Genomic DNA, 27,268 nt, shown 5'->3' with positions numbered 1-27,268 from the left:
GTGAGGTCAGCCTGTGCCTTTACTCACTCCTTATTATAAAGTCTTCTTCAGAATAAGTCAAGTTTAGAGAGGGATTTTAATTCCTACTTCCTATTTCTATTTTTACTTTCATAATTCTGCAGTGCTACTGCTCAGCTTCCTCATTAGTCCCTGTGGATGTGTGTTTGTCATTAATCAAGCCTTTTTCCTTCAGGAGGTGGGCACCTTTCTGACAGTTACCTAAGGAGGCCTCACTTCCAACAATGCAGTTGGAATCTCAATTGGTTTTTAATACAGAAAATACATCTCCTTATTCCCTTAATTCTCATTGTCTGGGTAATTGTTTATTTGCCTAATTGGTTCTGCATCAGATACTCTTCATTTCTGTCCTTGGCATTCTGTCACTTCAGTACTTTAAAAGTACCGATGGAAAGAAAAAGAGGTGAGCAATAAAATCTGAAAGGTGAGAAATTATGGCCATGAGGGACAGCTGGTGTGTCAGCAGTGACAGCTCTCCTTCACAGTTTAGGTTTTTTGCCTCTGCTGCATGCGCAGTGAGCTAGTGGTGGCAGTGGAATTACTGAATTTTAAATGGCAACCACTGACATCACTGTGCATGCTGGTGCCTGGGATTTTAAATAGTGCAGCCTTGGCTGGAAAGGGAAGGATTCTTTAATGCATATGCATGAAGACAGCCTTTACCTATAGATCTGAGCAAAGTTATCTATCTAATGTTACAACTTGTCAGGCTAGTAGCCTGGGTTGAAATCCCAACCACGTTGATGTAAAAATGGTAATTCTGCCGTAAGCTTCATTTGTACTAGGATTTCACCTGGGACCTGAAGGAGCATATTAGAACAGTGCAATAACAGAATGTACCTCTGCAGCACCCTTTGGCTGGATTTAATTAATTCCTTTAGTTTGTAAGCCACTTCTTTGCTAATTAGCCATGTCAATCCACATTTATCTTACTTTGCACTACAATATATTACCTTTCTCCAGCTTTCTCTATTGCTTGTATTTTTTTTCATCACAAGAAGTTTTTCTCCTGTAATAAGAGACTGTCTTGCATTTTATTTTTGAGTTTGCCCAGCTCTTAATTTTTCTAGTCCTTTCAGTGACTAATGATTTTGTTTGTTTTGTTTTTAATGTATTAATCATACTTGATGCATCATTCAGTACCTTTATGGCATTTTTGCTACTCTATCTATGAAGAACATGATGCTTTTTTATGATAATGTGCTTTTATGATTCCTATCTGTGGTCTTAGATTCTCTCATGGCTTTAAAAAGACTGAGCAAATGCAAAGGCAAAAGGAGATTAATGAAGTTAACCTCTGTCTACTTAAAAAGAACTTTTATTAGTTGTGAAATTCCATTTCCTGTCTCACGGTATGATTCTTTTATTTTAGAGTATGATGAAGATTTTGAAGCAGATGAAGAAGTTCATGAAGAGGGACAGACTGGTGATCAAATGAATGGAATGTCAAAGTCATCCTCAGATGATAAAAAACATAATTTAGGCTATGAAAAGGAGAGTAAAACCTCATCACCGAAGGCACTGCAGGCCTCTGATGGTGAGAAAGATGAAAGTGATGGATATTCCGACAGTGACTCCGAGGATGATAAACAAGGTTAGTTTTTTTCATGAGGCTTACGGAAGTTGACTTGATGCATGTTTTACATTTTTTGCATGTCCAGTACGTATGTTGTGTCTGCATAGGGAAAAACTATGCAATTTCTACTGAATTGGTAAAAGATAGCTACTTCATCTGTTACTAATTCTACCATCCATCACTGAAATACAGCTAAACCCACTGGCAGTGTAAGCATGTCCTAGCTGACAGCAGACTTTGCTGAACTATTTAGTTGCAGAAATGGAGATGGAGCCAGTCAGCAAATTAGCTCTAAATACTTGGGCAGATCAGCACTTCATGGCAGTGGTCACTGACATCTGAGAAGCTATGACCACTTACACCTGCTGAGGATATGCACTTTTACCTGAGAAGTCACCAGGAAACCTCACATACCACCTTGTATTTTAGAAGTGCTATCTTTAATGGCCCTGAATAATCAGAACCTCAGCTTTGTCCTCTGGTACATCACTGACACTGTCCTGGCTCAGGGAGGAAACGCCATCAGTTCAGCTGTCCCTTCTGCCTGCAGCACTTAGGCAGTTTGTGAGGGTCCTCGTTCAAGTCTGGCTGTGAATAAGTAAAGGTCGGAGTCAGTAAGTTAGTCTGTGATTCTTGATCCAAATGTAGGTACAAAACTGTGCAGTGAAGTGTCCAAGGCCATTATTATTATTAATTCAGAAACATTAAACTGTTCTGGAGTAAATTTCTGTAGAATAAGTAGTGTTTTCTGTCATTCACGTTTTTGGATCAGCACTTTTAACATCTAGTGTATTAACTGTTGGCCTTCATGCAGTCCAAGCTGTCCATCTTCATAAATAATCCCACAGAAAACTTGCAGGCAATTTCTCATTTATTAGATGACCAACAGAATTCCATTCACCATGTGGTGAATAAGGCAGAAGTGAACTGCCTCTTCCCTGTGGCAGTGTTTTATTTCTCTCTAACATTTCTCCTCTATGGCTTTGTTAGATCCTGAACTGACTTACGTGCCTCTTGCTTGTCATAGTGTACCAAGGTTTCTCCATTTACTGCTGTTTTAAAATTAATTACTTTATATTCCTTACGTTTGGCAGTCCTATGTGCAAACTGTTTCTCAAGTTAAACGGAAACATTACTTTCACATTTGTATTTCTAGGTGAATTAAGCAAAGGTAATACAGCTGTTTGTGAAAAGGTTGCAGCTGCAAGAAAGATCCAGTCTTTTTATAGAAAGTATAAAATCCACCAGAAACTCAAACCAGGTTTGAAATATCCTTGCTTATAAAATCATTGCAGTGATCAAAAAGAATCTTAATTTTTGTTTTCTCATGATAATCAGAAATAGCTTGTGATTCATGAATAATCGGTAGAATTAAGCATTCTTTTCTGCTTGTTAGTGTATGGCATTACGAACTTTTTTGTGACTTTAATCAGCTGCTTCTCAAGCTCTAGCAGTATGTGATGATCAACTGAAAGTGTGTGGATGCATAGATGTGTGTAGGTGGAAAGGAACAGGTAACTGTAAGGGCCTTTCATGGCTACCCATACATTAAGACCTTTTCTAAGGGCAACCGTTATTCACCTTTGTTTATACCAGGATGTAATAATGCTGCATGCACCAAAACTCACTAATTCAATATAAATTTTTCTGATGAGGGGAAAAGGCTGTTGGGAAGCCACCAAATCTTGAAATACGGACATGTAACATCAGCAACAAATAGTGTATAATAGCTAGTCATCTAGGCAGGTGTTCCTCACCTATCAGCTGGCAGGCACGGCTAAAGTTTTTTCAATTTGTATTTGTCATGTCTTGCTTTGTTCTCCTTTAGTGCAGTAACTCAGGACATGCATTCAAATCATTTACATTCTCTGTGGTTTTAAATAAGACAGGTTTAATCTTCTTTCTTAGCAGCCCGATTTGCTGCTTCTATCTTTTACATCAGCACACTAATACGGTGTTCATCAGTTATTACTTGCATCTCATTTGGCAATCAGCCGTGGGCCGTAAGTGTCCGGCGCTGAGCAGCATTGCCTCCGTGGAAATGAGGGAAGCTGTTTTCAAAGGTGTTCCTTGAGAAGCTCATGACTTGGAATCAGTTTTCCCTTTGGCCCACATGAGCTTTGACTTCTTAACCTTTTCACCATGACTTTTGGAGAAAGGAGGCAAAGAAGCTGGCTTTACTTCATTACTCTGTTGTTTTTGCTGAGGATGTGACGAAGAGACAGGTAATATTCTAATTTGGAATTTGGTATTTTAGTGTAAGGAGTGCTTACCTAAATATTGGAGGGGGACCTAAAGGGGATTTTAGAAGTCTAAATATATATGTACAATAAATAATGGAAGAGGCATGGATTTGGAGCTAGGAATACTGGTGGAAAAGCCTTTTCTGTGATCACTGGTTATATTGTGAATGCATCTGTTCTGTGCTCTTTTGACTGCTCCCTGTAGGTGTAAATGACTGTCAACAAGAGGAGCAGTGCTTCCAACATTTATCTTCTTGGGGCAGGAAGCCCGAAGCAGTTCTGCAGTCCTTATATACCATTAGTAAATGGTAGACTGCAACATTAGATAAGGATGTTTTAAGGTTACTGCTAGCTTTGGGTGGCATTTCAGATCACTGGAATTTTGAATTTCTAGGGACTTTGTGTTTAAGTTTGAAGGTCAGGATGATCTTCTTGTTCTGGCTGTAGTGATTAATTTTTAAAGAGATTTCTACGCTTGGGGTGGTAGAAGTATTCAGAAACCAGTTGGTATCCTTTGCGCTTGCACAGAATGGGTTTACAAACAGTAAACAGTGGAACCCAAACTAGTGCAGGGCATTTCTTCCTGTATGAATAGGAAATCTGTTGTAGGAAGGGTTTGTCATCTTCCAAATGTCTATTTACTGTTTACCTGATGGCACTGAAGTCCTCATCTAGTTTTAACCAGATTTGGTTTTAATCCTTTAAAGAAAATGATAATTTTTTTGCATTGTTTTTGTTAACCACTCTAGGCATTGATACATTGAACACAAAATGCCTGTGATTTTTCATTCCTGTTTCCTATTTGTTAATTTTTGATATTTTCCCCTTTGTAATGAAATCTTTCTACTTTTTTTTTTCCACCACTGAACAGAAGAGATGGAGAGAAGGAATCAAAAAGACGTGGGGCTTTCCCAACTTAGATGTAAAATAAATTTATGAAAAATAAGAATTCATTGGTAATTTTGAGGACAAGAAGAGCTTTCTGTTTGAATGAAGGACCCTTAGACTCTGAAAATAGTATGCATGGAAATATTTCAAGCAACTTTAGTAGCAACTACTAGTTCCATTTTTTAGGAGATTATTAAAGTGCCTAATAGGTCTCAACTGCAGAATATTTTTCTGGATATTCATTTTTAAAAAGATTTTTCTTTATTTTAACTTCATTGTTTTTAGTTATGCCTTTTTGCACATTCTTAAGCAGTTCTTTTCCCTTCTTTATGTTTACATTTACAAATTCTCCAAGACAGCTTATCCCCTGCCTGAGTTATCATTTTCCTGAATCCTATGCAGTTTTTCTCCTATAACTGAATCCATATACCTCTTTAATATCCACCTCTTTTCCACTTACCTGAATTGCCGCTTCCCTGATGTATCTAGTTGTGACAGAGAGATCTAGAAATTAATATATTGTCTCGGGATCTAAATGTCTATAAAGGAACTCCCTTCCTCAGCCCCTTGAATTTTCTAATGGTGGAGGAGTGGTACTCCGAGTGGGATTCTTTAAACTGTGATTGTTAAGATTTCTTTGTACAACATGTTTTCTGAACATGCTGCTGGATTACAATTCTGGCATATGGATGGCACATGAGCGAAAGCCACAGTTAGAGAAGGAATTCTTCCTCTTCACCCTTCTGTATGAGTGCCTAACTTGTGTGAAATTCTGTGACTACATATTTCTCAATATTGAATGCAAGGCCCTGCCGAGGTGTAAAGTTCGATGCTCCATAGTGCACCTTGCAAAGTCTGGTATTGGTGACAGGGATAGCATAAATAGGGTGTTACTACATTAGCAATTTAGTCCACAAGTTGAGTTCATTTTAGGTGCAGAATTGTTTTGCATCTACCCATGGAGCCATGCACAGCACACAAAAATGCGCTGCTGATGTCCTCAATACACTTTTCTGTCTGACGGAATCGAGATTGAGGCCCCCTTGCAGCGTGCATGCAAGATCCTCCAGTGTCCAACGCTGTGCGTGCCGAGGGCTGGGAGCTAACGTGAGCTTTGTTGCCTGCTGAGGCAGCGCGTGGGTGTGTGATCCTGGAGTTGTAACAGATGGCAGCAAATCAAACCTTGGTCCTTCTCTCTTTGGTAGAGTAGATGCACTTGTAGTGTACGTTCGAAGTAGCCCTACTGCCATCTATACATACTGTTTCTAGCTCTCATCTTCATTAAATAATGTTGGGCACATGAAAACTGTTTGGGGAGTTACTTCGCTATTATTGTGTCTCTTAGCCCTAAGGTATGCCCCACTTCCCCTTACTTTAAAACCGTTGCCTTCTGCACTGGCAAGGCTTACAGCTGAGTGTGAGTTGTCAAGCCCACAGTTATACAAACACCCCGTGACTTGATCTCTGCAGTTAGAGATGTCAAGGTTAAAACTGTGAATCTGTTATTCACATGTCTCCTGGAGTCAGTCAACGTGGACATTTAATAGTTTGATCTGGTCAAATGGGCCTTTGTGGGAAGTGTTACTGGGGCATCATGCTAGTGATAGTAACTCATTTTCTCTTGGCTTTCAGAGGGTGGCAGAGCTGTGTTGGATTTTAGATCTGTTACTTACAGTTCAGCTCTTGAATTTGTCTTTTGGCACATAAGTAAGGGATTTTATTTACAAAGTTACTGAACACCTGTGGCTGCTGTTAATGTCCATGGCTGCTCAGCCCCGTGAAATCACTCTGCTCCTCTGTGGTATGTACATACGCAGCTAGCTGGCCAGCAGAACGTGTTCAGCTAGAACATTTAGGGAAGTCCCACTTCCAGCCTTGTTATTTTTTTCTTCTTTTTGTTGTTAGGTGAATTTTTGAAGTGTAGGTGAATTTTTGTAGTGTATGAAATTTCTTTTGTACGGACTGTCCCTACCTTGCAGGGGAGTGCTGGTCACTGGTAGTGCAAACTTCCTTTCTGTCAGGCACCTAGAGGCAAACATAAACCTGTGACCACCTGCAGATTATCCACACCACATGTTTCTGTGTAATTTAATTTTAATTGTTGCTAGCTTCAACTTTCATCTCATTGTGACCTGAAATTCTATGTGCTCTGTACATTTACTGTGCCTTGAATTTGTCTGCTGAGCTTTGGACCTACAGTTTTTTTGAAGAACTCACTTACTTTAAGTTAAGCATGTGTGTTAGTGTTGGTAGACCAAGATTTTGGATAATAAGCTTTTGGGCATAGACACTATGTTTTTGTGTTTCAGTAACCAGTACACTAATCCACTTGTAGCCTATGAGTGCTGCTATAGTAGAAATAACATGCTAATAGTAATGGGATCTGGATTTTTATGAGTACATGCTGTGGACGGATTTTTGTCTCATCTTAGTTCAGTATATCATTACACTTGTTCAAGTGCGTTTGAATTCATAAGGCCCCTTGGGTCAGTTCAGCCAGCACATGGAGTTTTAGAATAATATCCAGATAACTGAGGTGCCAAAGATGTTACTTTTGCATCCAATATTATGAATCAGACATAAATAAAGAGCATGTAAGAGAGACCTTGGCATTCAAATCCTTGTGGACCACAAGCCTGTGAATAAATTGGAAAGAATCACTGACAATTCCCATAGTACAATATGTAATCTGCATATTGGAGTTCTCTGAACTTTCTTGTTTATATTCTTTTAAGTGTCTTTAGGAGCGATGCTGTTTTCTGGGAGTCTAAACATACCTACTGTTAGAACACAGGTGCAAATCCAGTGAAGACTGGAAGTGACTGAGAGTCATTACCAGGTGGTGCCTCTCCGGTAATTTGTGCCTGAAATCCATTGCAGTAGAGATCCTAGAAGATGGACGTCCACCTCACATTTGGTACCACTCATTACCCTTGCTGCCAGTCTCTGCGGAGATGACAGAATGAGCGTACGCCTCAATAACTTCCCCAGAGATGTAGGCAGCTTCCTCGCACCACCACTAAAGCGTGGAGTTGCACGCTGTTCCTTTTCCTTTGCTACTTTTAAGGAAAATTGAGGAGTTTTCTTGAATCGGTAGTCTGGCATCTATACAAGGCAGTCCGTTAATTTAGAATCGCAGTTGCCATTCAAACACCCCTTCTTTGTTCTTGTTTTAAAACTAATGGGAGTAGTTGACATATTTTAGGGAAGTTTTAGCTTCCATATTTGAGGTTTTTTTAAAAGCAGTCCTGCAAAGTTTTTGTAATACATTGCAGTGAAAAGGATAATTTAAAATATTACAAAAAATTGCAATGAGCCTTCCTCAGATCCACAGAGGAAGAAGAAGCATAGAAGCTGCTGGAAGATTGTGGCTGCAGGAAGAAATAAGGTGGCACAGATTGGCTCCTGTGGCTCTGAGAATAGCTGTTCAGGGACAGACCGTGGGTCCAAATTCTACTTCTGGTCTTTGGCCAGCAGCGGATGCCTAGGAAAAATATAAGAAAAGGGCAAGAATACTATGGTGCTTCCCCACTGTGTCTTCCCACCCCTGTAATTAGCGTGTTCCAAGAGTGGTCCCTTTCACTTAGTAGGCCTAACTGGATTTTTCTTCCTTGAGATTGACTAATCTTTTCTTGAACCCATGTGAACTTTAGACACCAGCAATGCTGTGTAGCATTAAGCTCTGCCATTCAGCTATATATTAGGTGAAGAATTATTACCTTTTTTTTTTTCCCCTCAAATTTTTCATTTATGAATTTCATATAATGGTCCCTGTACGTTTCTTTAGAGGAGACAGTGAACTTCATCTCCAGTTCAACTTGAATGGTTTACACATGATTTTGGAGATCTTTATCATATTCACTGAGCTAACAGGAGTGCACTAAAGGGCTGTTGCCATGGCCGAAATCTTTTATCAAATGGAGCTCAAGAAAACTATTTTAAAACCTGTCAGAGTCATATTTAGAGGTGCTTTTGGAGGTGTGTTTCTGTGTGGTTGATGGAGCTAATCTGGTTCATTTCCATTGTCAGAAAAAAAAGCATGTTAAATGGCTTTGATTTTAACACTTTGATACACCTGGGCAATGTTCCTCTATTACACTTATTGGGATTTTGTCATGATATCCTCAGGTGGTGTAATTCAGAGATTGATACCAGATGAGCATCTGTCCCTTTGTGCATAGCAAAGGGAACTAGTGGACAATGAATGCAGATGTTTTAGGGAGAAATACTAAACCAAAATTATGTTTGCTATTTCTAGATAGGAGGCCTGCACACTCTCTCTCATCCGTCAGTACTCAGTATAGCAGTGAAGATGATTCTCATGCTGAAATGATGAAAGATGATGTCAAGGGCAAAGAGGAGCATAATATCCAAAGGGCATCTGATAACACAGCACATGCACAATATGGAAACGAGAACGGGGAGAATAAACTGCTCAGAATGAAGGAAAATCAGGAAGCTTTTGCACTAGAAAAGGAAGGAATAGATGAAGCAGAAAAGGCAAAACCAGAAGATCTAACAGCAAGGGAAGATACTGGAGTTTTTCACGAAAATACAATGGCAATACAGTATCAAAGTCCTGCAGTTAATGGGGACCTCAAACAGGCTGGGTCAGTAGAAAGTAACATAGGGGAAGACGGGGAGAAGAATGCAAGTACCAGGAGGGATGATGGGGAGGAAAGTCTTCTCGTGCCTTTGGAAAGCAGTATGACAGAAGTGGAGGACAGCAATGAAGAGTATCCTCAGGGTGATGAAGGAGGTGGTGAGTACAATCCCTCTGCACAACTGTGAGTGGTGCATGCGAGTGTTGCTGTATTTGCCTTTATACTATGTCATGGTGCAGCATGGAGAATGCAGTTGGTGGACTGTTTTCAAGCTACTAGTATAGCCTGTACTCCTGTGAGCTAAATAACCACCCAGAATGTAACCTTGGTTTATTGTTTCTTTTCTAGTGTTTCCAGTGTAAGGCTTTGGCTATTCTTTTTTACTCCAGTAGTTGGGTTTCACATACCATGCAATTATTATAAAATCCAAACATGATTTATTACCTATAGGAGAATCTGTATGCCACATTGGGGGACTCTGTTTTATAATGCTGACATACTATGTTCAAAAAGAACACCAAAAATTACCATGTGAATCATGGTGCAGCAGATGAAGATCAAAACTATGTCAGTTGATCCATGGTTGTGTTCCTTCACTCTGTCATGGATTTGTTGGCAAGGAGCAAATCAGGTAGTTGTGTGACACCTCATTTTTACTGTTGATAAAATGGGCATCTTGCAGTTTCAACCTTACCTTTATGGATAATGGGCAATTAATAAAAGGTTGGCCACGTGAGCAAGGCTTTGCATTATTGTATCTGGGGAATGGGGACAAATGTAAGCCCTTGCTTTGCAATGTCATCCAGGTCATGAGGGAAATGTCTTGGATGCTGTTAAATCAGTCAGTATAAAAGAATAGTTGTCTGCACTGGTGTTGATGTAAAGGAGAGCCACAAGCTATGGTAGATGAAATTTCCAATTGTCTTTCTGTATGCTGGATTTGCAGTGGAATATAGAATGCTTTTCCTTTATTTTAACAGAAGTTTTTGGTTCTGCTTCTGTTGCTTTCTGTTCACTGCAGTGCATCTGTCTAAGATAGCTGTGCATGGAATAAACAATTTGAATGCTGGTGCTTAATGCTTTGCAAATCTGTTGCTGCTCAGTTACTTTGACTGTCTTGTGCATTGCTTTTGCTTTGTTATGCGTTCAGAATGGAGATGGTAAAGACAGCAACATACTATTCATTGAATAATGCTCAAGTCTTCAAAGATGTTTGCTTCTGGAACCCCTCTCTTCACTTGTGTGAAAGAAGCTTCAATTTAAGCACCTTCACCACTAGGCTTAGATGAGTTGAGTAAGGACTACTGAAGAAGAAAGAACTTTAAAAAGCTAGAGGACAGAATATTACACTCTAACACAAAACCAAGAAAAGATCAATCGAATGTGTCAAGCTAGTAATCTGATACTGAGTTAGCCTAAAACAATAGCATTGTTCTTTATTAGCATAAATTCCTGTGTGCTTACATTCAACGCACATGGTTTCATGGCTCTAGGTTTGAACAGAGATCCTCTATCAAATATAGATAGATTGTCCGAATGTTACGTAGGTAACAGCGTTTACTTCTTAGTCAAGTCCTGCATCATCTCTGCTGCCAGGAGATTACCTGAGATTCAGGGACAGTGAAGATCAAGGAGGGACAAGAAACAACTGACTAAATTGCATACAGATTTCCCCCTGTCTGCATGGGCGTTGTTTAGGTAAATTTTACAGCAAATAAAGAATTGCCAAGAATCTGTGTGTAGGCAACTTTTTTGAGATGTAATGAGCATGCTAAAGAAATATTGTAGGGTAACAAAGGTCACATGGGAATCTTAGCTTCTTCTAGGCATTTAGCACAGTTGCTGCCATGGTAAAGATTCTAATTAAAAAATTTGAGGACATCTATAGCCTTAAATGCCAGATGATTACAACTCCCACTACTCCAGTCCTCCAAAAGGCTGAGGACTAAAAGCCTCCAGAGACACCCAGAGGGCTGGAAGAGCTCAGTCATTTACTGTGACTGCAGAATTGGTTCTCGGTCCGTTCTTGGGCCTCCCTGATTTTTTCACATGAACTTCTCTGTGGGACTGGTCATTCTCATCAGCCGCCCAGCCTGTGTTTCTCCTAACCAGTGCTGTCATTAACAGTGCAGAGCTAATTTATCAGAGAGAATTGTATATGCTGAAGAAAGCAAAAGGTGCAAAATGCTCCTGTGGGGTTGTTCAGTCGCAGGCTGAGTCTGGGCAAATCACAACCGGTGGCGTGACAGGATCTGTCAGAAGTGTGGAAATACCTGGGAGGGGCTCCTGCTGCATGTTTTCTGATCTTGCTGTACTCCTTGTGGCAAGGAGATATTGCTGATCCCAAGAGAGAGAATTATTGTGAGCAGTATTTGTCATCCTTCCCTGGGCTCTGTGTTTTGATAGACTGTCAATTCCCTTTTGTCAAATGTTACGCAGGCAGTAAACTGCAAAGAATGGGAACTGCCAGCTAGTCAGACTTCAGGCCTATAATCAGGTCAAAGTAAAATATACGCACCATACCTAGCAAAGCACTTTGTATTTCAGCAAGTCAAAGAAAGTGCTGCCCATACCTCTGCGTGAGGCAGCCAAGGGATGTCCTGGAGCAGAAAGCTTCTTGTCTTCTCTGCAGAGCTGAAATGTCAGAATGATTCAAGCAGGTTGTGTGCTATTGCGCGGAGACCTTTGCCAGGATCTTGGGTCCCAGGAGGAACCTTACAAATGCTCTCCTGGGACCTTCCCTGCTCAACTTTCATGGTTCCTTGCAGAGCAGATCTTAGCGCTTCACCCAGGTCAAGTGTGACAGCAAGGAATGAAGCCATCGCTGCCCTTTAGGACCTATGGTATAGGCAAAAAGGCATTCATGCTGAGTAAGTGCCTTTTGTAGTACTGTAGACTGAAATGGTCTTTTAAAAATTTTCTCACATTTCTATTCAGAGCTGTGTGGGTGAAGGGTACTGATGGGGTAGGAAGGATGGGTGCAAGCGTAAAGTAGGAGAACCACAGGAGGAAGAATAAGAAAAAATTTAAAAAAAAGTGAAATAAAGAAGAAAAATAGCATATGCAAGGGTGAGTAGAAAGACAGAATCGACAGTGTAGAAAATAAACACCTCCTAGGAAAAAGGTGAGAGAGCACAGGGTGTGCATTTGCAAGAGAGAGGCAGGGATTTGGGAAGAGTGCAAGGTTGTGGCAGAGAAGACAGTGTTAAGTCTTCTCACTGCAAGGCAGCGGGAACAACGCCTCTCCCACTCCTGGACCTTTCAGTGCCCTGACTGACTCTGAAGCAGCAAGCAGATTAAATCCCATACACCCAGCTACATGTATAAAAAAAAATCAGTCTCATAAGAATTGTTAGCTATTTTTCATAATAAATTGCTGAGGGAACATTCTGCCACTTGCAAGTACATGTGATTTCAACACATGCCACCCAGGAGTGACAGCGATCCATAGAAGACCTGTACAAACGCTTTGAGGCAAGACAGTATTTCTATAGGTTAAGTGGGCAATTTGGATGAGACCAGTGGCCAGGTCAGTCAGCCTTATTGTGCTTATGTTTATGCAACTGATTTTCTTCTAGCACAGCTCTTAGTAACTTCAGAAGTGCCCATCAGATCAGCCCAGAGGCACACCTCTTGCAGTAGTCTGCGTCTTCCAATGGCAAGGGAAGATGCTGTTCACGAACACAAAAGGCTCAGTTTTCTGAATTTCACTCATTTTGTAGCTCTCCTGCACTCCAATCTGTTGTATAATAGCTGTTAGAAAAAAATGCCTGCCTAGTCCTTTTGTACTTGTTTATGGATCTGATGTCCATGACTTTGTCTAGTGTGTTTTTGAATCTGCTGATGCTGCCAGCACCTCAGGCTTCTGTCACAGCAGGTTCACTGCTTCTGTCCTGTCCATTCTTTACGAAGCCCCAAATTTTGGGCACCTTTATTACATGCCGTACTGCAGGGTGGCCCAAAGTCAGCCAGTTCCTTAGTGTGGAAACATTAGCTTTTTACTCATGGCTCCTTATTTTCATTTTCAGAGAAATTGAAGTAAGGTGTTGCTTGAAAGTCAAGATATCAGACTATGTAACACCTCTTTATCTAGGCTGTGAGTCATGATTTAGCCAGAAACATGTTGAGTGGTTTGTTGTGGCAATTGGTTTTAGTCTCTGTATTTTTGTAATAGAAGGCCAAGTCAGGATTCAGATCTTTTTTTCTCGCTGGCCAAAACCCTGTTCCTCTACTCTCAAACAAAATACTTTGTCTAAATAAAATGCCATAGGCTGATTCTGGGAAGATCATTGGTGAAGATATTTAAAGGTGTCTGTGTTCTCACTGAGCCTTGATGTAGAAATTGTCTGTAGATGTCTAGAAACTGAAACTTGGAACAAGTGTCTCTGCAGCACTTCCACTGCACAGATGAAGCTGACCAGTGTACTGCGTCATGTCACATACAGCAGTAAAATCTAGAAATGTGATTGTCTCCTTTATGATCTGAAAGTTATGCTTGACATAAGTATTGAATACAAGCAATTGACAGAGTTACTTCCTTTCAGTCAAAGGCTTGATTGTTCCAAGCTGCAGAGGAACAGTCAAACATATGACTGCTGGCACCATCCCAGCAGCAACAGGAATTATTAATCAAGTCTCACACTAACAGTCACAACACAAGCAAAAGCAGACAGCTGTTTCAGAGATATACCTGGAAGTCTGTGGTTCCTAATGGACACACTATACTGGCAAAAGAGGCCATTGGGCAGTAAAACCAAGTGCGAGATTCGACTTTATGCTGTCAATCCATACCACTGGCAAACTAGCAAGCTCTTTGTGTAAAAGACTAAGGCAATAACTGCAACAGAAAAGGAAAGATGTAGAAAACTCATGGAACTTGAAGGGAGAAGCCTGGGTTGCTGGAGGGAAGAGCTTTCAGAGGAGATGCTGAAGGGATTGGGCTGTGTATATAGCTGGAATACTGCTCATAAAGAAGTTGTTTAGTATTACTAGCTTAAAAGCCATTCATGTAATCATCCGGCAAGTCATAAAGCAAAAATGGAACAAACAGCACAATCTTAACAATAATGTCAGATGTATGACTTGACTGTGAAGCATCACAATCATTGCATTTACAGAGCAGAAAATACTTCCCCACTTATTTATAGATAAGCATAGGTCTTCAGTCACTTATGTTAGTTTGGGGAATTGAGGAATCATCAGAACTGTAGTTGGGAGCTTAACATAGAATTTTTTTTTTTTTTAAGTATTTATAGAACAATAACAATTTTCTGTCTATACAACAATGTTGTTGCTTGTATGTTGACAGCCCCACACCGCCTGACTGCCTGACAAAAGCAGTCTTACTGTTTTGTGAAGATGTTGTGGAAGATTGCCACTCTATGGTTCAGTAGATGCTGCTGCATGAATTTTCCCTTAGGTTTTTAGTGGTTGTCTCCATTTGGTTTTAATCTACTTCAAAAAATTATTGCTGGTGAAGATTTACATGGCTCCAATTGGGTCTGCCCTAACATTTCAAATTCTAAACCAAGCTGAGATGGCTAGATGACTTCTACTCCCCTTTTGCTTTGTAATGGTTTCTCTTTCTTGCTTCCTCTTTTGTAACTTTGTGATAGTTTCTGAAGATTGCAAACCAGTCCAGGAGGAAATAGCAAAGGCAATTGGAAATGATCATCAGGTGAATTCTGAACCTGAACCTCGTGATTCCTGTGCAGATGAGGAAGAAGAGAACATAACAAGTACAGAGCATGATGCCAGTGAAGGTGAGATTGGCTGTCGATCAGGGACATGGATTAAATCTTCTTCATCTGAAGTCTTTTTATAGAAGTATTTGCCCTTTCCCTTTCCTTTCTAGGCTATCAAACTCCCCATGTGCTCTTTTCTTTCCTAACTTGTATAAAATTGGGTGATGAGTAGCTGGCTTCTGTAGTCATGTATAATTAATGCTCTTTTTGGCAGTTGTAATGGTCCTAGGTAAAGAATCCAGGCCATCCAGGCTGCCAGTCAAGAAAACAGCTGTGGAAAGCAGGAATCTAGTGAATTTCCCTTTGCTTCCAGGTAGTGCCGGGCCTCCTTGGGAAATGCATTGTCCAGACAGGCAGGATGGGTCTGGCAGACTAGGAGTGGAGCTGAACTGCAGACTTGATCTCCATGCTGTACCCTGTTTGTCTCCCAAACTCATCTCCCTGTTAGCAGTTGGCATAACTGGCAATGAGGAAATTTCAGCTTGATCTTTGTACCTTCCAGTAATGTTTCTGGTCCTTGCAACCCTAGCAGTTTATTGCTGGAGACTTGATGTGCCTGACAGAAGAGGCTTGCATATTATACAGGGGGTATTAAAGCCAGCTATCCTGCTGCAGCAATGAGCCACAGTGAAAGTAACGTTAAGATTCTACTCCACAGTAGCAATGAGTCTGAAAAGAGAAGAAAAAACTGACTTCAGTCTGCACTGTTGCTCTTACATTTCCTTCTTCCATCCTCTAAGAGTCTAACAGCTGGCAGGAACAGGTTATATATATTGTTTTTAAATTGCTAGTTGTGCACTGTCTTATACTTTGGCACATTAATCCAGGGTCTTCTAAGGTTTTTTCTGGTCAGCTGGGAGCCTTTTGATCTTCTTCTATGTAGTCTAAGAACATAGTCTTTTAAGGTTTGTTGTCTTTCATTCAGAAGGTGTATACAGGAGGCTGGAGGTTCCTTCTCGTCTCTGGTGTTTCAGTAATTGTCTTTTTCTCAGTAAGTCTTTCTCAGATGAGATTGCTTCTGCCTTGGTCTCATCAGCTGACCACAAACAACTGTCTATAACATTTAATTTCAAAGTCCAGTAGTCTTCATGTGTTGGTCTTCGCAAGGATCTATGTTTCTGATGCATAGACCAGGGTAGAGAACATGTAGTGCCTGGGCCAGCCTTCTTCTGTGTCAATTGTCCCTCCAAATCAGGGTTGAAACATGTTTGCTTCCCAGGCAGGTGGTCTTTGGAAAGTGTGGAATCTCCTGCTCAGGGACAGATCCTGGAGCACCAAATTCAATGAAGGCTTTGCTGTTCAATTCCCAGGGGGCCGGAATCAACCCTGTATTATTCCCCTGGTGTAATTACAGAATCCATGGGAAGCAATTACCCATTTTACATGAACAGCTGAGTATTTTTCTTCCTGTGTGTGCATATTATACATGAGCAATTTACCACCTATTTCTGAATTTTTGAATGTTACTGTCAAGCTTATAGCTATTTCATACACAGACCTGAGCTCCCTGCTAGGCAGGTGACGGAAGGAGGGAGAGTAGGCAGGGCAGGCAGAACTGTCAGAGTTGAAAGCTGGTCGTGCATCAACATTTTTGCTTAAATTAGTTATGCCAGATGCCAGAACGGCAGCACTGGAAACATAGTCAGAGCACAGGTGTGTGATGAGAAGCAGCACAGCAAGTTTTCTTCTTGTCACCCTGCTGATGTCCCTTCATTGCTTGGGAGAGATAGCATCTTTAATAATAACCCTGTAAAACAGCCTTAACACTAACGCGGTTCTCAATAAAACTAATGTTTTGATTATTTCTTAATAGCACCAGATGGAGCTTTCTTGGCAGAAGGAACAAGAACACTTGACGTGCAGAAGGCAGCAGAACAAGTGGTACAAGAAGGGCAGATGGTAGGGGAGAGGCAAGCACTCGAGAAGGAAGATTTTGTTGCTGAGGGAGGAGGTGCTCGCGCCGAAGAGGCAGGAGAAGAAATGGCACGGGCGGGAGATCTGCTGCCCAAGGAAGACGCAGTGGCCACGCCGCAGGCGGAGGATCAGCTTGCAGTGGAGGAATCTGCAGCCGAGGAGAGCGCCATGGCAGAGGATCCCAAAGGAAAGGGGACAGGGAAGGGAACGGAGCCTGGCGCGGAGGTGGCACCCAGGGAGCGGGAAGTTCTGATGGAGGAGACAGAGAGCAAGGCAGCGCTGGGGGAGCAGGCGCCTGGGGGAGCGGAGCTGGCAGGGGCACTGCTAGGCAGGGAGGCAGCGTCCGACGGGGAGGAGGTGGCCGGGGAGGTCTCTGAGGGAGAAGAGGCAGCGGAGGAGGCCTCCAGGGCAAAGGAGGCTGCGGGAGCGCCAGGGCCTCCAGTGAAGGAGGTGGTGGGCGAGACGGTGTCTGAAGCAGAGGAGGCCGTGGAGGAGGGAGGTTTTGCAGGGGAGGGCGTTGTGGTGGGTGCTGTGTCTGAGGCAGAGGAGGCTGTGGAGGATGCCAGCTTGGCAGAAGAAGGGATTGCTGGGGTAGTTGGCCCTGGAGAAGAGTCTGTAGAGGAAGCTGTTGCTGAAGGGGAGGAGGCTGCGGAGAAGCCTGGGGCTCTCCTGGAAACATTAGGGGATGCAAACATTTGCACAGGAGAAGCAGTGCCTGGAGGAGAAGACTTTGTAAAGCCAAATGAGTTTTCCCAGCTGAAAGCATCAGGGGGAGAGTGGATGGAGATGGGGGAACCTGCCATAGGAGCAGGAACGTCTGAGACTGGCAAGGCATCAGAGGTAGAAGGCAGCTCTCTCCTGAGAGCGGAGGACTCTGTGGAGCCTGGCAAGGGTCCCATGTTGCAAGTAGCACCGGGATTAGAGACACTGGTGGGTGCTGGAGGGGATCCCATAACTGAAGGGTCATCCCAGTTGGAGGAGGCCACAACAGCGGAGGAGGAGGAGGGGGGCTCAGCAGAAGCACTTTCGAGTGGAAACCCATCTCTAGGCAGCAAAGCAAAGACAGAGAGTGCAATGGAAGAAACACCTGATGGAGGGCTGATGGGAATATCTGCAGAGATAGCCAGAGCAGGGTCAGGAGGAGGAGAGGAGGTCGCAGGTGGAGCAGCCAGTCCAAGCGAGCTGGCAGCCGGGACGCAGGGATCGCTGGAGCATGCTGAAGAGAGAGGGAAGGAGAGGTCTCCTGGTGGGGGGGTGATGGATGAAGCAGCGCTGCCTGCCCCGGGGCTGTGTGTGAGCGGGGTGGGGGGGTCAGGGGGGGCGGCTGGTGCCGCGGCGGGCGTCCAGGCAGGGCGAGGGGCTCTGCCTGAGGGAGGAGCGGCAGCGGAGCCGGCGCTGGTGGGGCAGGAGGTGGCTGGCGGTGGCGGGCTGGGCGATGGGGCGGTGGCACGGGAGGGGGTGGCGGGAGCAGTGTTGGGGGGACAGAGCGGGACAGGGGCGGCAGGGGCAGGGGGGGTGTCAGCCGAAGGAAGGGGGGCAGCCGGGGAGTCTGGGAGGGACAGGGAAGGGGTGGCAGATGCAGCCGTGGTCTGCGGGCGAGGGGTGAACCAGGAGGCAGTGCTGGGGGGCGAGGGAAGGGGGCCAGCGCTGGTGGGGGCCAAGGGCCAGGATGAGGCGGGGTGGGAGTGGGGCACAGCGGGTCTCGTGTCCCCATGGCACGCAGAACCGCGTGGAGTGATGTCCCTTGGGGAGCAGCCGACTGCAGAAACCTCTCTGAGCGCCCCTGTGCGTGGGGATGGGGGAGCGGAGTCGGGGGGAAGAGGGTCGGCAGGCAGCGAGGGGCTGTGCCTGGGCACCCAGCCGCAGCTGGCAGCTCCCGGGACGGGGGTAGTGGGGGGCAAGGGTGGGCTGCAGGGGGGCACAGAGCAGGCAGGAGTGAAAGCCGAGGGGGATCAGGCAGGCCTCTGTGAAAACACGAGGGAGAGGGAGGCAGCGGGTGTCCCGGAGACTGCATGGAGCGCTGGTGGGGTCAGGGAGCAGAGGAAGGACAGTCCCGTTGGAGGGAGCCCAGACACTCCGGGAGCCGCTGACACCGGCGAGAGGAGCCGTGGTTCCCGTGAGGTGAGTCCTGCGTGGGTCGGCCGCTGCCCCCCGCGCCCCTTCGAGTCCCCAGACTGGTCCCTGCCAGCAGCAGAGGATGCACCACTTTGTCCCGTTTCTTACACTTTCCTAAGTATCTGCTGCTGGTACCTGGGGTAAGGGATGATAAATCCTTTTGGGTGGCAGCTTCTCCATTCTCTCCTGTTCCCGAAGTCTTGTTGCAAATATCTTTGCTTTGGCGCTGACGCTCGCAGCCCCTCAGTCATCTGGCCCCTCCGGCCACGCGGAGCAGCTCCTGCCACCCGGCACTGGTGGCAGTGGGTGAGCCTCGGCAGCACCCGCTGGCTCTGACATCCTGGGTCAACAGCAGCACTCAGCTTCTCCGGTTACTCTGGCATCTGCTTGTAGGAAATCTGTTAGGACAGTATCTCAGTAGCTCAAAGTTTAGCATGTTTTCTGTAAAGCTAATGTTTTTCTTGTTGTTTTGTAGGATGTTGTAAACCCAGATGCGGTTGTCGTGCCCTCATTACAGCGCCAGGATGGGGAAGAAACTCTCCTCTAAGCTTTTTCTGCAGCTCCTTCAGTGCTGTGTCCTGCAACATTTACACAAATTGCTGTTGATTTGTGCCGGTTGGGATGTTCACTCCTTTATTGTACTCCTCGAGTACCACAACCATCTGTCACGTTTTACTAAAACAGCTTCTCAGTGTGCAGCAGACAACTGAAATAAGCCTGTATATGCCAGCCCAGGAAACAGCACTCCTTTGTAATTATGAAGACAGTAATTGCAAGAATTGTTCCACAGCTGTCATGCTTGTTTTTCCCAAAACACAGAGAAATATTGGACTGGCTGAACCTCCCCTCCTCCCCCAGGCACCGCTTGCTTCTGCCGGCTGGTGGGAGGGAGGGCTGAGGGTGATGTGCTGTACGTGTTTCCATAGGACAAGTTGTTTGTCTGTACAGAGTGCCGGTGTTTGACTGTATCTGTGTCTATGTACTGACTGCATTTTTCTGTGTGTCGTTTGCCTTTCTGAACTACAAACTCTTCACTGTGAGTCGGGCTGTGTCTTCATTGCTGTGCATAGAGCACTTGCGCACATTAATGCTTTGGTAAGAGCATCTGGGGGTGTTCAGCAGAGATGTGGAACGACAGGATCATGGGGGGAATGCTGGCTTCACATAGGGGGTTTTAGCTTGGGGGGCTGCCTCCACCCCACGTTACAGGCAAGCGAGCCCTCCAGCGTGCACGGGTGCCCCGTGCTGCCAGGTGGGTGGCATGCAGTGGGGGCTTCTCTTTCCTCCGGGATCCAGGCTTGTTGCTGGCCACACTTCAGGGTGTTCTTGGGACTTTGAAATGTTGAAAATTGTTAAATCAGACCAGTTCTAATGTGTATTTGTAAATGAATGAAGCCTGGCCTTTTGCTTTTGCTGGTGTCGGGAGTAACTCCCTGGGCCCACGGAGTCTGTGCTGAAACCGCAGGAGGGTTGGTCAGTGTAAAGCTGTTTCAGCCCAGCGCTGGCTGCGGCTCTCCGCTGCTGGAGTCTCCCTTTCAGCTCTGCTGCACCGCCGAGGGCTCCCCGAGACCCTGCCGGGCCGCGGCGTCCAGTGCGACCCTGCCGGGCCGCGGCGTCCAGTGCTGGGTGCGCAGCAGCCTGGCAGGCATTGCCGGTGGGCTGCAGGATGCTCAACGCCTACACAGGGGACTCTAACTGTGCTTTCGATGGGGAAATGGAACTGAAATGCGCAGGATTTTGAGTGGGTTGTTACTGTAAGTCACTTAAGATCAGTATATATGGGATAGGAAATTTAAATGTGATCAGGTAATTCATGTTTGTTCCCTCCTGTACTAAAGATGGTTGCATTTGATTTTCAGTCTGGATACCAGGAAGGGTTTTGAAAGAGAAAAGTAGGCAAAAAAGACTAATAATAGCTTTACAGTCCTCAGCAGTTCAAATGAAAGCATTGCATCAAGCAATCCTGAGTGCTGCGGTTGAAATGTTTATTCTGTGCAAGATATGCAATATTTGCTTACAAAGCACGTATTTGACTTTTGACCATTCAACAATGGTCTTCTCCTTTTAACCAGGGAATGTCCATAAAATTAGAAGTGGCTTATTCACTGGACCAAGACATTTTCAATGTTGTTCAATATAAAAAAAGTGCAGTAAATAGATAATCAGTGTTTACATACTCTACAGTTGAATACACCTGGTATGTGAAGTGTTCAGAATTTAAATTCATGCTAATGACCTTCTCCAGAGGTTTGTTTTTTCCGTATACACATGCACACCTGCACATTTACTTGGGTCTATAAAAGTACATGTACTGGTCTGTGTAGTTCCTTGAATTTTTGCAAATGATTTCACTGTAAGAATAATACTTGCCAGTCAAGTAGGGCCTGGTCTTCAGTATTTATCTCTGCTTTCTAACTGGATGACTAATGTTGGGTTGAATATTTGTGTCGCAAAAACTGCATCACGCAGATACCTGTGGAAAGCAAATGCCTGTGGCTCGTGAGCATGACTGTACCAAAGCCATTTACAAGTGCACGTTCATCCATGTGGGTTGCAGATGAACAAAGGCAGAGGGAGGAGCGCAGGGATTTGCCTTAGCAGGGATTCCCTTGAAGGGTCAGGATTAAAACTAAGGCTGTACTTGGGCAGATCATGAACCACACTGGTTTATTTGACATTTAGCTGCTTAACACAGGATGAGAATGCGAGAGGGAAGAGGTTTGATTCATTTGTTGCAGGTGAGCGCTGGAGCGATCTACGGAGCATCTCAAAATACTCTTAAATAACACTCTTGCTCTGCAAATGGCGAGCACCAGGACCGGGGTCCCTGCTGCAGCGCTGGCTCTGTCGCGTTAAGGGGGCTGCAGCCACCCGTGCTGCCCGAGGCAGAGGTCCCCTCGGCGCTACGGCCCTGCCCGGCCGATTCCTTTCGAGGGGCTGCTCTGCGGCGTGTGCTGAGCGATGGGAGGGCGACGGCTGAGCGCCCCGGGCAGCGCTGGGACCGAGGCTGCCCGGGGCAGGTGGTCCTCAGGGCTGGCAGCCATCGCTGAAGCCGGTTTCTCCTCCTGGTGCAGCCTCTCGCCAGCCCCCCCGCCTGCGCTCCCAACACTTGGGCCAGGAGGGAGGGTTCTGTCCTTGGGGGTAGAAGCTGCTTTCAAAGAAATCCGCCATTCAGAGCACGCTGAAGGTGGTTAGGTACAGTACTGAGTTTGCAGCAGCAGACGGCGACTTAACTAGATCCACCTCAGCCTTTTAGGAAAAAAAGGCAAGTGCTGGTAACCAAGAGGCAGCTGAACTGCCAGGGCACTCTTGGGCTGCAGAAGATCTGGGGCATCAGGGAAGTCCCAAATGAACAGTGCAGTAGTGATTGTAAGGAACTGGAAAGCTGACAATTCATTATTTAAAATACTTAAAATATTTATAAATGGCACTTGTGTGTACGATTTTAACAATTAGGGAAATGAATCCTTTGGTTAGGAACATGCCGACTCATGCAAGTTCTTGTATTGCTCTAAAAAACCCCCACACTTCAAGTACTCTGGTTTTATATACTGATGGAAAAAAAAATATCAAATTTCCCAAGAACACTCTGTAATTTCTGAGCTTGTATTATATTGATGAGATCATCTGTTTTCTCATTGTTCTTTCTGACAGCCATATTTACATGATAGATACAGGTGAGGTTTGACCTGTGGTAAGGAAACAGCCCTCGCCCTATCTTGACAGCTCACACCCCGTGATGTACCGGACGGTTTCCCCCCGCTCCCGTCCTCGCCTTTCCCCTCACTTGTTTTGCACGCTGGCAGTGCCACAGGTGGCTTGTTGGTGCCACACGGCTGTGGGGTGACGTGAGCCAGATTTGTGCCTGGGACATTGCAGTACTGTTCACTTGTCTGGCTCCTTTAAGGCAACTGATTTCTAAAATGGTCAGAGGACTTGAACCAGATGCAGAACGGAGTTGAATTTGGCAGTTTCAGCTTCAGAGACCTGCTCTACTGCTGTTGGTGTGGCTGTTAAAGATGTACCATTCGTGTACTTTCACAACATGGGTGTGTATGTCTGTAATCAGAGCAGGTGGAATTTTGGTAAGAAGCAAACCCATCAAAATAGTTACTTTTACGGTTTTGGAAATGCTATCCATGGTAATTTCTGCTCTCCTATCCATTGCTAGTTAGTAATTAACTTCAAAGTGAAAAAATGCAGGTGGCACTTAGGGAAAAACACAACATGTGCCAAAAAAAAGGAGACTAATTATTAAACTGAACATATGTGAGAAAAGCAAACTATCTAACAGTGTTGCCACTGGCAAAACTGAGTTTTGGCTCATCACAAAGGCTTTTTTTAACTCCCTAATCTGTCAGGTATTCTCAGTAGCTTGTCACCGGATGCTGATGATTGTGCCTCAAATGTATCGTTACTGGCTTACACAGCGGAAATCATACCTTGTGACATTACACCGGCTAAATAGATGCATTTCACCAGTTGAAAAACAATGCCAGCTGTGCAAAATGGACACGATATGAGAAAGATTGTTCGAAGTCCAGCTCCTGGAAACGGGCACCAAGCCTCTGGCACCGCTACCAGAGATGGAAGAGGGTGATGGTCACAGCCACCGCCTGGAAAGTTTGCCGCGGGGAGTGCCTTGCAGGTGGTGCGTGCGTCTGTCTTGAACAAGCGCTCGTGCTGCAAGGTGGGTTTCTCTGGCTGGGAATTTCCCGTAGTGTTTCGCGGGCTCAGCCGTCCACTGCGACCGACCCCTCTGCCTGCCCGGCAGGGCCGTGCCAGCCGAGCCCCCGAGGTGGCTCTGCAGGGCCGTGGGCTCGCTGAAGCTGCCCGGTGAGCTGGCGGGGGCCGCCCTGCGGGAAAGTGCCTCCAGCCCCGGGGCAGGTGGCCGTGGCACAGCCCTGTCCCACGGCTGGGACAGCACAGCTTGCTGCAGGGACGCCGGGCTCGCTCCTGGCTGCGGCACAAGCGCTTGTTTGGTTGGACACCAGTTCCTTTTAATCTGGATCATATACTACTGTGTGTTAAACAATCTGAAATATTGCCACAGTTAGCAGGCGCTGGCTGGTCTTAAAAGCAGGGTAAGAATCCTTGGAGCGTCTTATTCTTTATAAATATTTCAGTGTGCTGGGCTCCTCAGGCTTCTCTGGGAACGGCACAGACTAATTTCATTCCCACAAACAACTTTAGAGCATGTTCTGTTCAGTCATTTACACTCTTCAGAGTTTTCATTTGTATTAATAACTGATCACTCCTATGAAACACGCTTTCCCCCCAAGCCTGTTGTTTCTTCTGTAGAGACCAATTAACTAAGACACTGTTTTCTTCAAGGAGCCAGTAATTTTAATTACTAGTAAAATGATTTGCAGGCAGTTGGCCTTGTAAAGAGCTTCCTAAACTATAAAAGTTTTGCCTTCAAAAGCTTTCTGATTTTTTTTGTTGTTGTTGTTTCCATGTGTCCACTTCTGACACTTTCTGAGGAGGAGCTCGGAGATCAAACCAAGCAGCTCGGGTGTAAGCAAGTACACAGACGTATTAATGCAAATGAAGTCTGTTTTCCTTGCTCTATTTTCTGTTCTCCAATCCAGTTTAGTTTCTGGTTTTCAGGTACAGCTGCAGTATCAATGAAAAGTCATCACATGATTGTTTAAAGCAAGGGAAAAAGACACAGTGCAGAGGTATTTGTAAGAAAAAATTCCTGTTGAAAAGGAAACAATGCTGGAACTGATTTTTCAGATATGACAATTGATGCTTTCTGCCCTGTTAGTGTCTCTTACATGATATGGAATACCCTGTTGGCCAGTTTGGGTCAGCTGCCCTGGCCGTCCCCCCTCCCAACTTCTTGTGCCCCTCCAGCCTTCTTGCTGGCTGGGCATGAGAAGCTGAAAAATACTTGACTTAGTCTAAACATTACTTAGCAACAACTGAAAACATCAGTGTGTTATCAACATTCCTCTCATACTGAATCCAAAATATAACACTATACCAGCTACTAGAAAGAAAATTAACTCTATCCCAGCCAAAACCAGGACAACTTCTAGAAAGAATATGACGTATTTCCTCCAGTTGCAAAGAAATCTGGATGTTGTTTTGTTGCAGTTTGCAATGCGGACATTGACTTGTTACAGTGGAAGGACAACAGAATGGCTGAGTTCAGTGTGTGTTGGTTAACATCGTGTTTGACCTGGAGAGTGTTAGCACCAAGGTCAGAACTGTTTGTTAGCAATGAACTGGAATTTGTTGAGGGGACACCTCCTACCGCGCCCTCCCCCCCGCCCCATGATTTATCTGAGCGGGCAGAGTACTAATTTCAGTGTGTTTTACTCTTTTTCTGCTTTCAGGAACCAAAAATTGGAAATGATCAAGGAGGATGCTTTTAACCTGAACAAATTCTGGCTGTTTGCATTTTGTCACGCAGATGTGCCTGCCACTCAGCTCGGATGCTGCGGGGTTAGTGGAGTCCTTGTGCAGGGGTATCGCCTGTCTCATTGCCTAATCGTGTTTCAAGCCATAAACTCCACAAATTCTATAGCCATAATGGGAAGTATTCCTGCCAGACAAGGGGTTTGCAAAATAACAAAGCTAATCATTGGTTTGAAAAGTTACCATGATGATTGATGATCTCCTTTGATCCATGGGAAAGACTGAAGCTTCCTCTTACTCCTTTTTATTAAAGCTCCTAGGGATTTGACATAGCATTGCCCATGTTGTGACACTGACTTATTGCTAAAGCTTTGCAAAGATGGGGTGGAGACTTCTCCACAGGTTTTTCCAGAGACATGCTCCAAGCAAATACTCATCATCTCTGGAAGTCGTGACAGTATCCAGGGAATTACAAACAGCTTTCAGCAGCTCCCTTCCAGTCGTGAGCGGTGCTTAGTCCCCTGAAATGCTGGTTTGCACCCAGGGTGCCGCACTGATGCTTTCTTTTTTTGCTGCACTGAATTCCTCATTTTCACAACATTTAGGCCTTAAACCGAGAGGGCTATCTGGTCACAAAAAAACTGGCTCAGCCTCAGAGAGGAAGAAGCTGCCATGGTGCATGTTGGTGGGATTCAGAGGTAATGACAATATTTTGTGAATACAAGTGTCATAGCTTTCTGAGTTCAGCCACAAAAAGGAAGACATGTGCGTGAGAGAGAAAGAGCTGGAAGCTGGAGTAGTGCCTCGCAAGGCCCCCTCACATGGCACTCAGTGTAGAACTGTGTTTCTCTCGCCAGGCTGGAGGAGGTGGCTCTGCCTTAGCCCGCAGACCGCAGTAAGGGTGCAGAGGCTGGTGCCGGAGCAGGGAGCACTGGTGCTGGCAGCGGTCAGTCCCTCCCGGCCACGCGCCGAGGCAGCCCGCTCTTCTGCTCTTGCCGGGGCGGAGCGGGACAGGATGCTCGCTGAGGGGATGGTTCTGCCAGCTGTACTTCTTATGGGGGTTGGGGGATTTCATCCAGGGTCCGACCAGTCCCCTAGTGAGCTGCAGCCCAGACCTTTCTGCATGTTTCTTCCAATATGTACATTAGCCCAGCAGACTGTTGGTGTAAATGAGACTGCAACTCAAACATGAACCAAACAGAGCAGAAAGTAACTGCTGGGTGGTACCAGGGGCTGACAGCGGATCTGCAACACTTGACGTACAGCTTTATTTCCCTTTCTCCCCCATTGAATTTTCAGGAAATGAAACAAAACAAATGAAAAAACCACCTGTGAACCTTGCTAAGTGAAATCTTCCCCATTTTTATTGCTTCAGGACTGTGAAATTAATGCCATGCATGGAAGGTGTGAGTTGGTAGAGCCTACTACGCATTTATAGTTCATGTGTGTTGCACTGCATGATGCCTCATCACAGACCTGGGTTCGGGGATCATAGTTGTAAGAACCCAACATCCTGAATAATATCCACAGATCAACACACAGCAATTGTGAACACTGATTTCTACTCAGCCAATGTCAGCTCTGTCTTTGAAGCCAGTTAAGGAATACTATTACAGCAGGATCGCTTGCAGCTAAATTTTGCTAATTTGATAAAAGACCCCAGAAAATAACAGCATAATTAACTCTGTAATTGCTTCTAGAAGAAGAGTTCAAGTTCTCCTGCCCTACCTCTTTTTTTTTTTTTTTTTTTTTAATTCCGAGTGATCAGAGTTGCTGTTGCAAAGCCCAGTCATGGCACTC

At 44.8% G+C, this 27,268-nt stretch overlaps 1 protein-coding gene across 1 annotated transcript in view; it reads left to right on the top strand.

Annotated features, from left to right (window-relative positions):
• ERICH3 (glutamate rich 3) overlaps window positions 1-22,311 on the top strand; it is a 43,693-nt gene extending 21,382 nt beyond the window's left edge. Inside the window, exons 12-16 of the mRNA XM_075037384.1 lie at window positions 1,391-1,612; window positions 8,984-9,487; window positions 14,945-15,091; window positions 16,887-19,108; window positions 19,578-22,311. Of these exons, the coding sequence (XP_074893485.1) occupies window positions 1,391-1,612; window positions 8,984-9,487; window positions 14,945-15,091; window positions 16,887-19,108; window positions 19,578-19,649 (3,167 nt within the window). The 3' untranslated portion in view covers window positions 19,650-22,311. The remainder of the gene's footprint in view (window positions 1-1,390; window positions 1,613-8,983; window positions 9,488-14,944; window positions 15,092-16,886; window positions 19,109-19,577) is intronic.
• The last annotated feature ends 4,957 nt before the right edge of the window (window positions 22,312-27,268 follow it).

Source organism: Buteo buteo, chromosome 10 (assembly GCF_964188355.1).
Source record: "Buteo buteo chromosome 10, bButBut1.hap1.1, whole genome shotgun sequence".
Taxonomy (NCBI): Eukaryota; Metazoa; Chordata; class Aves; order Accipitriformes; family Accipitridae; genus Buteo; species Buteo buteo.
The sequence above is the reverse complement of the archived record's forward strand: the minus strand, read 5'-3'. Positions and strand labels throughout refer to the sequence as shown.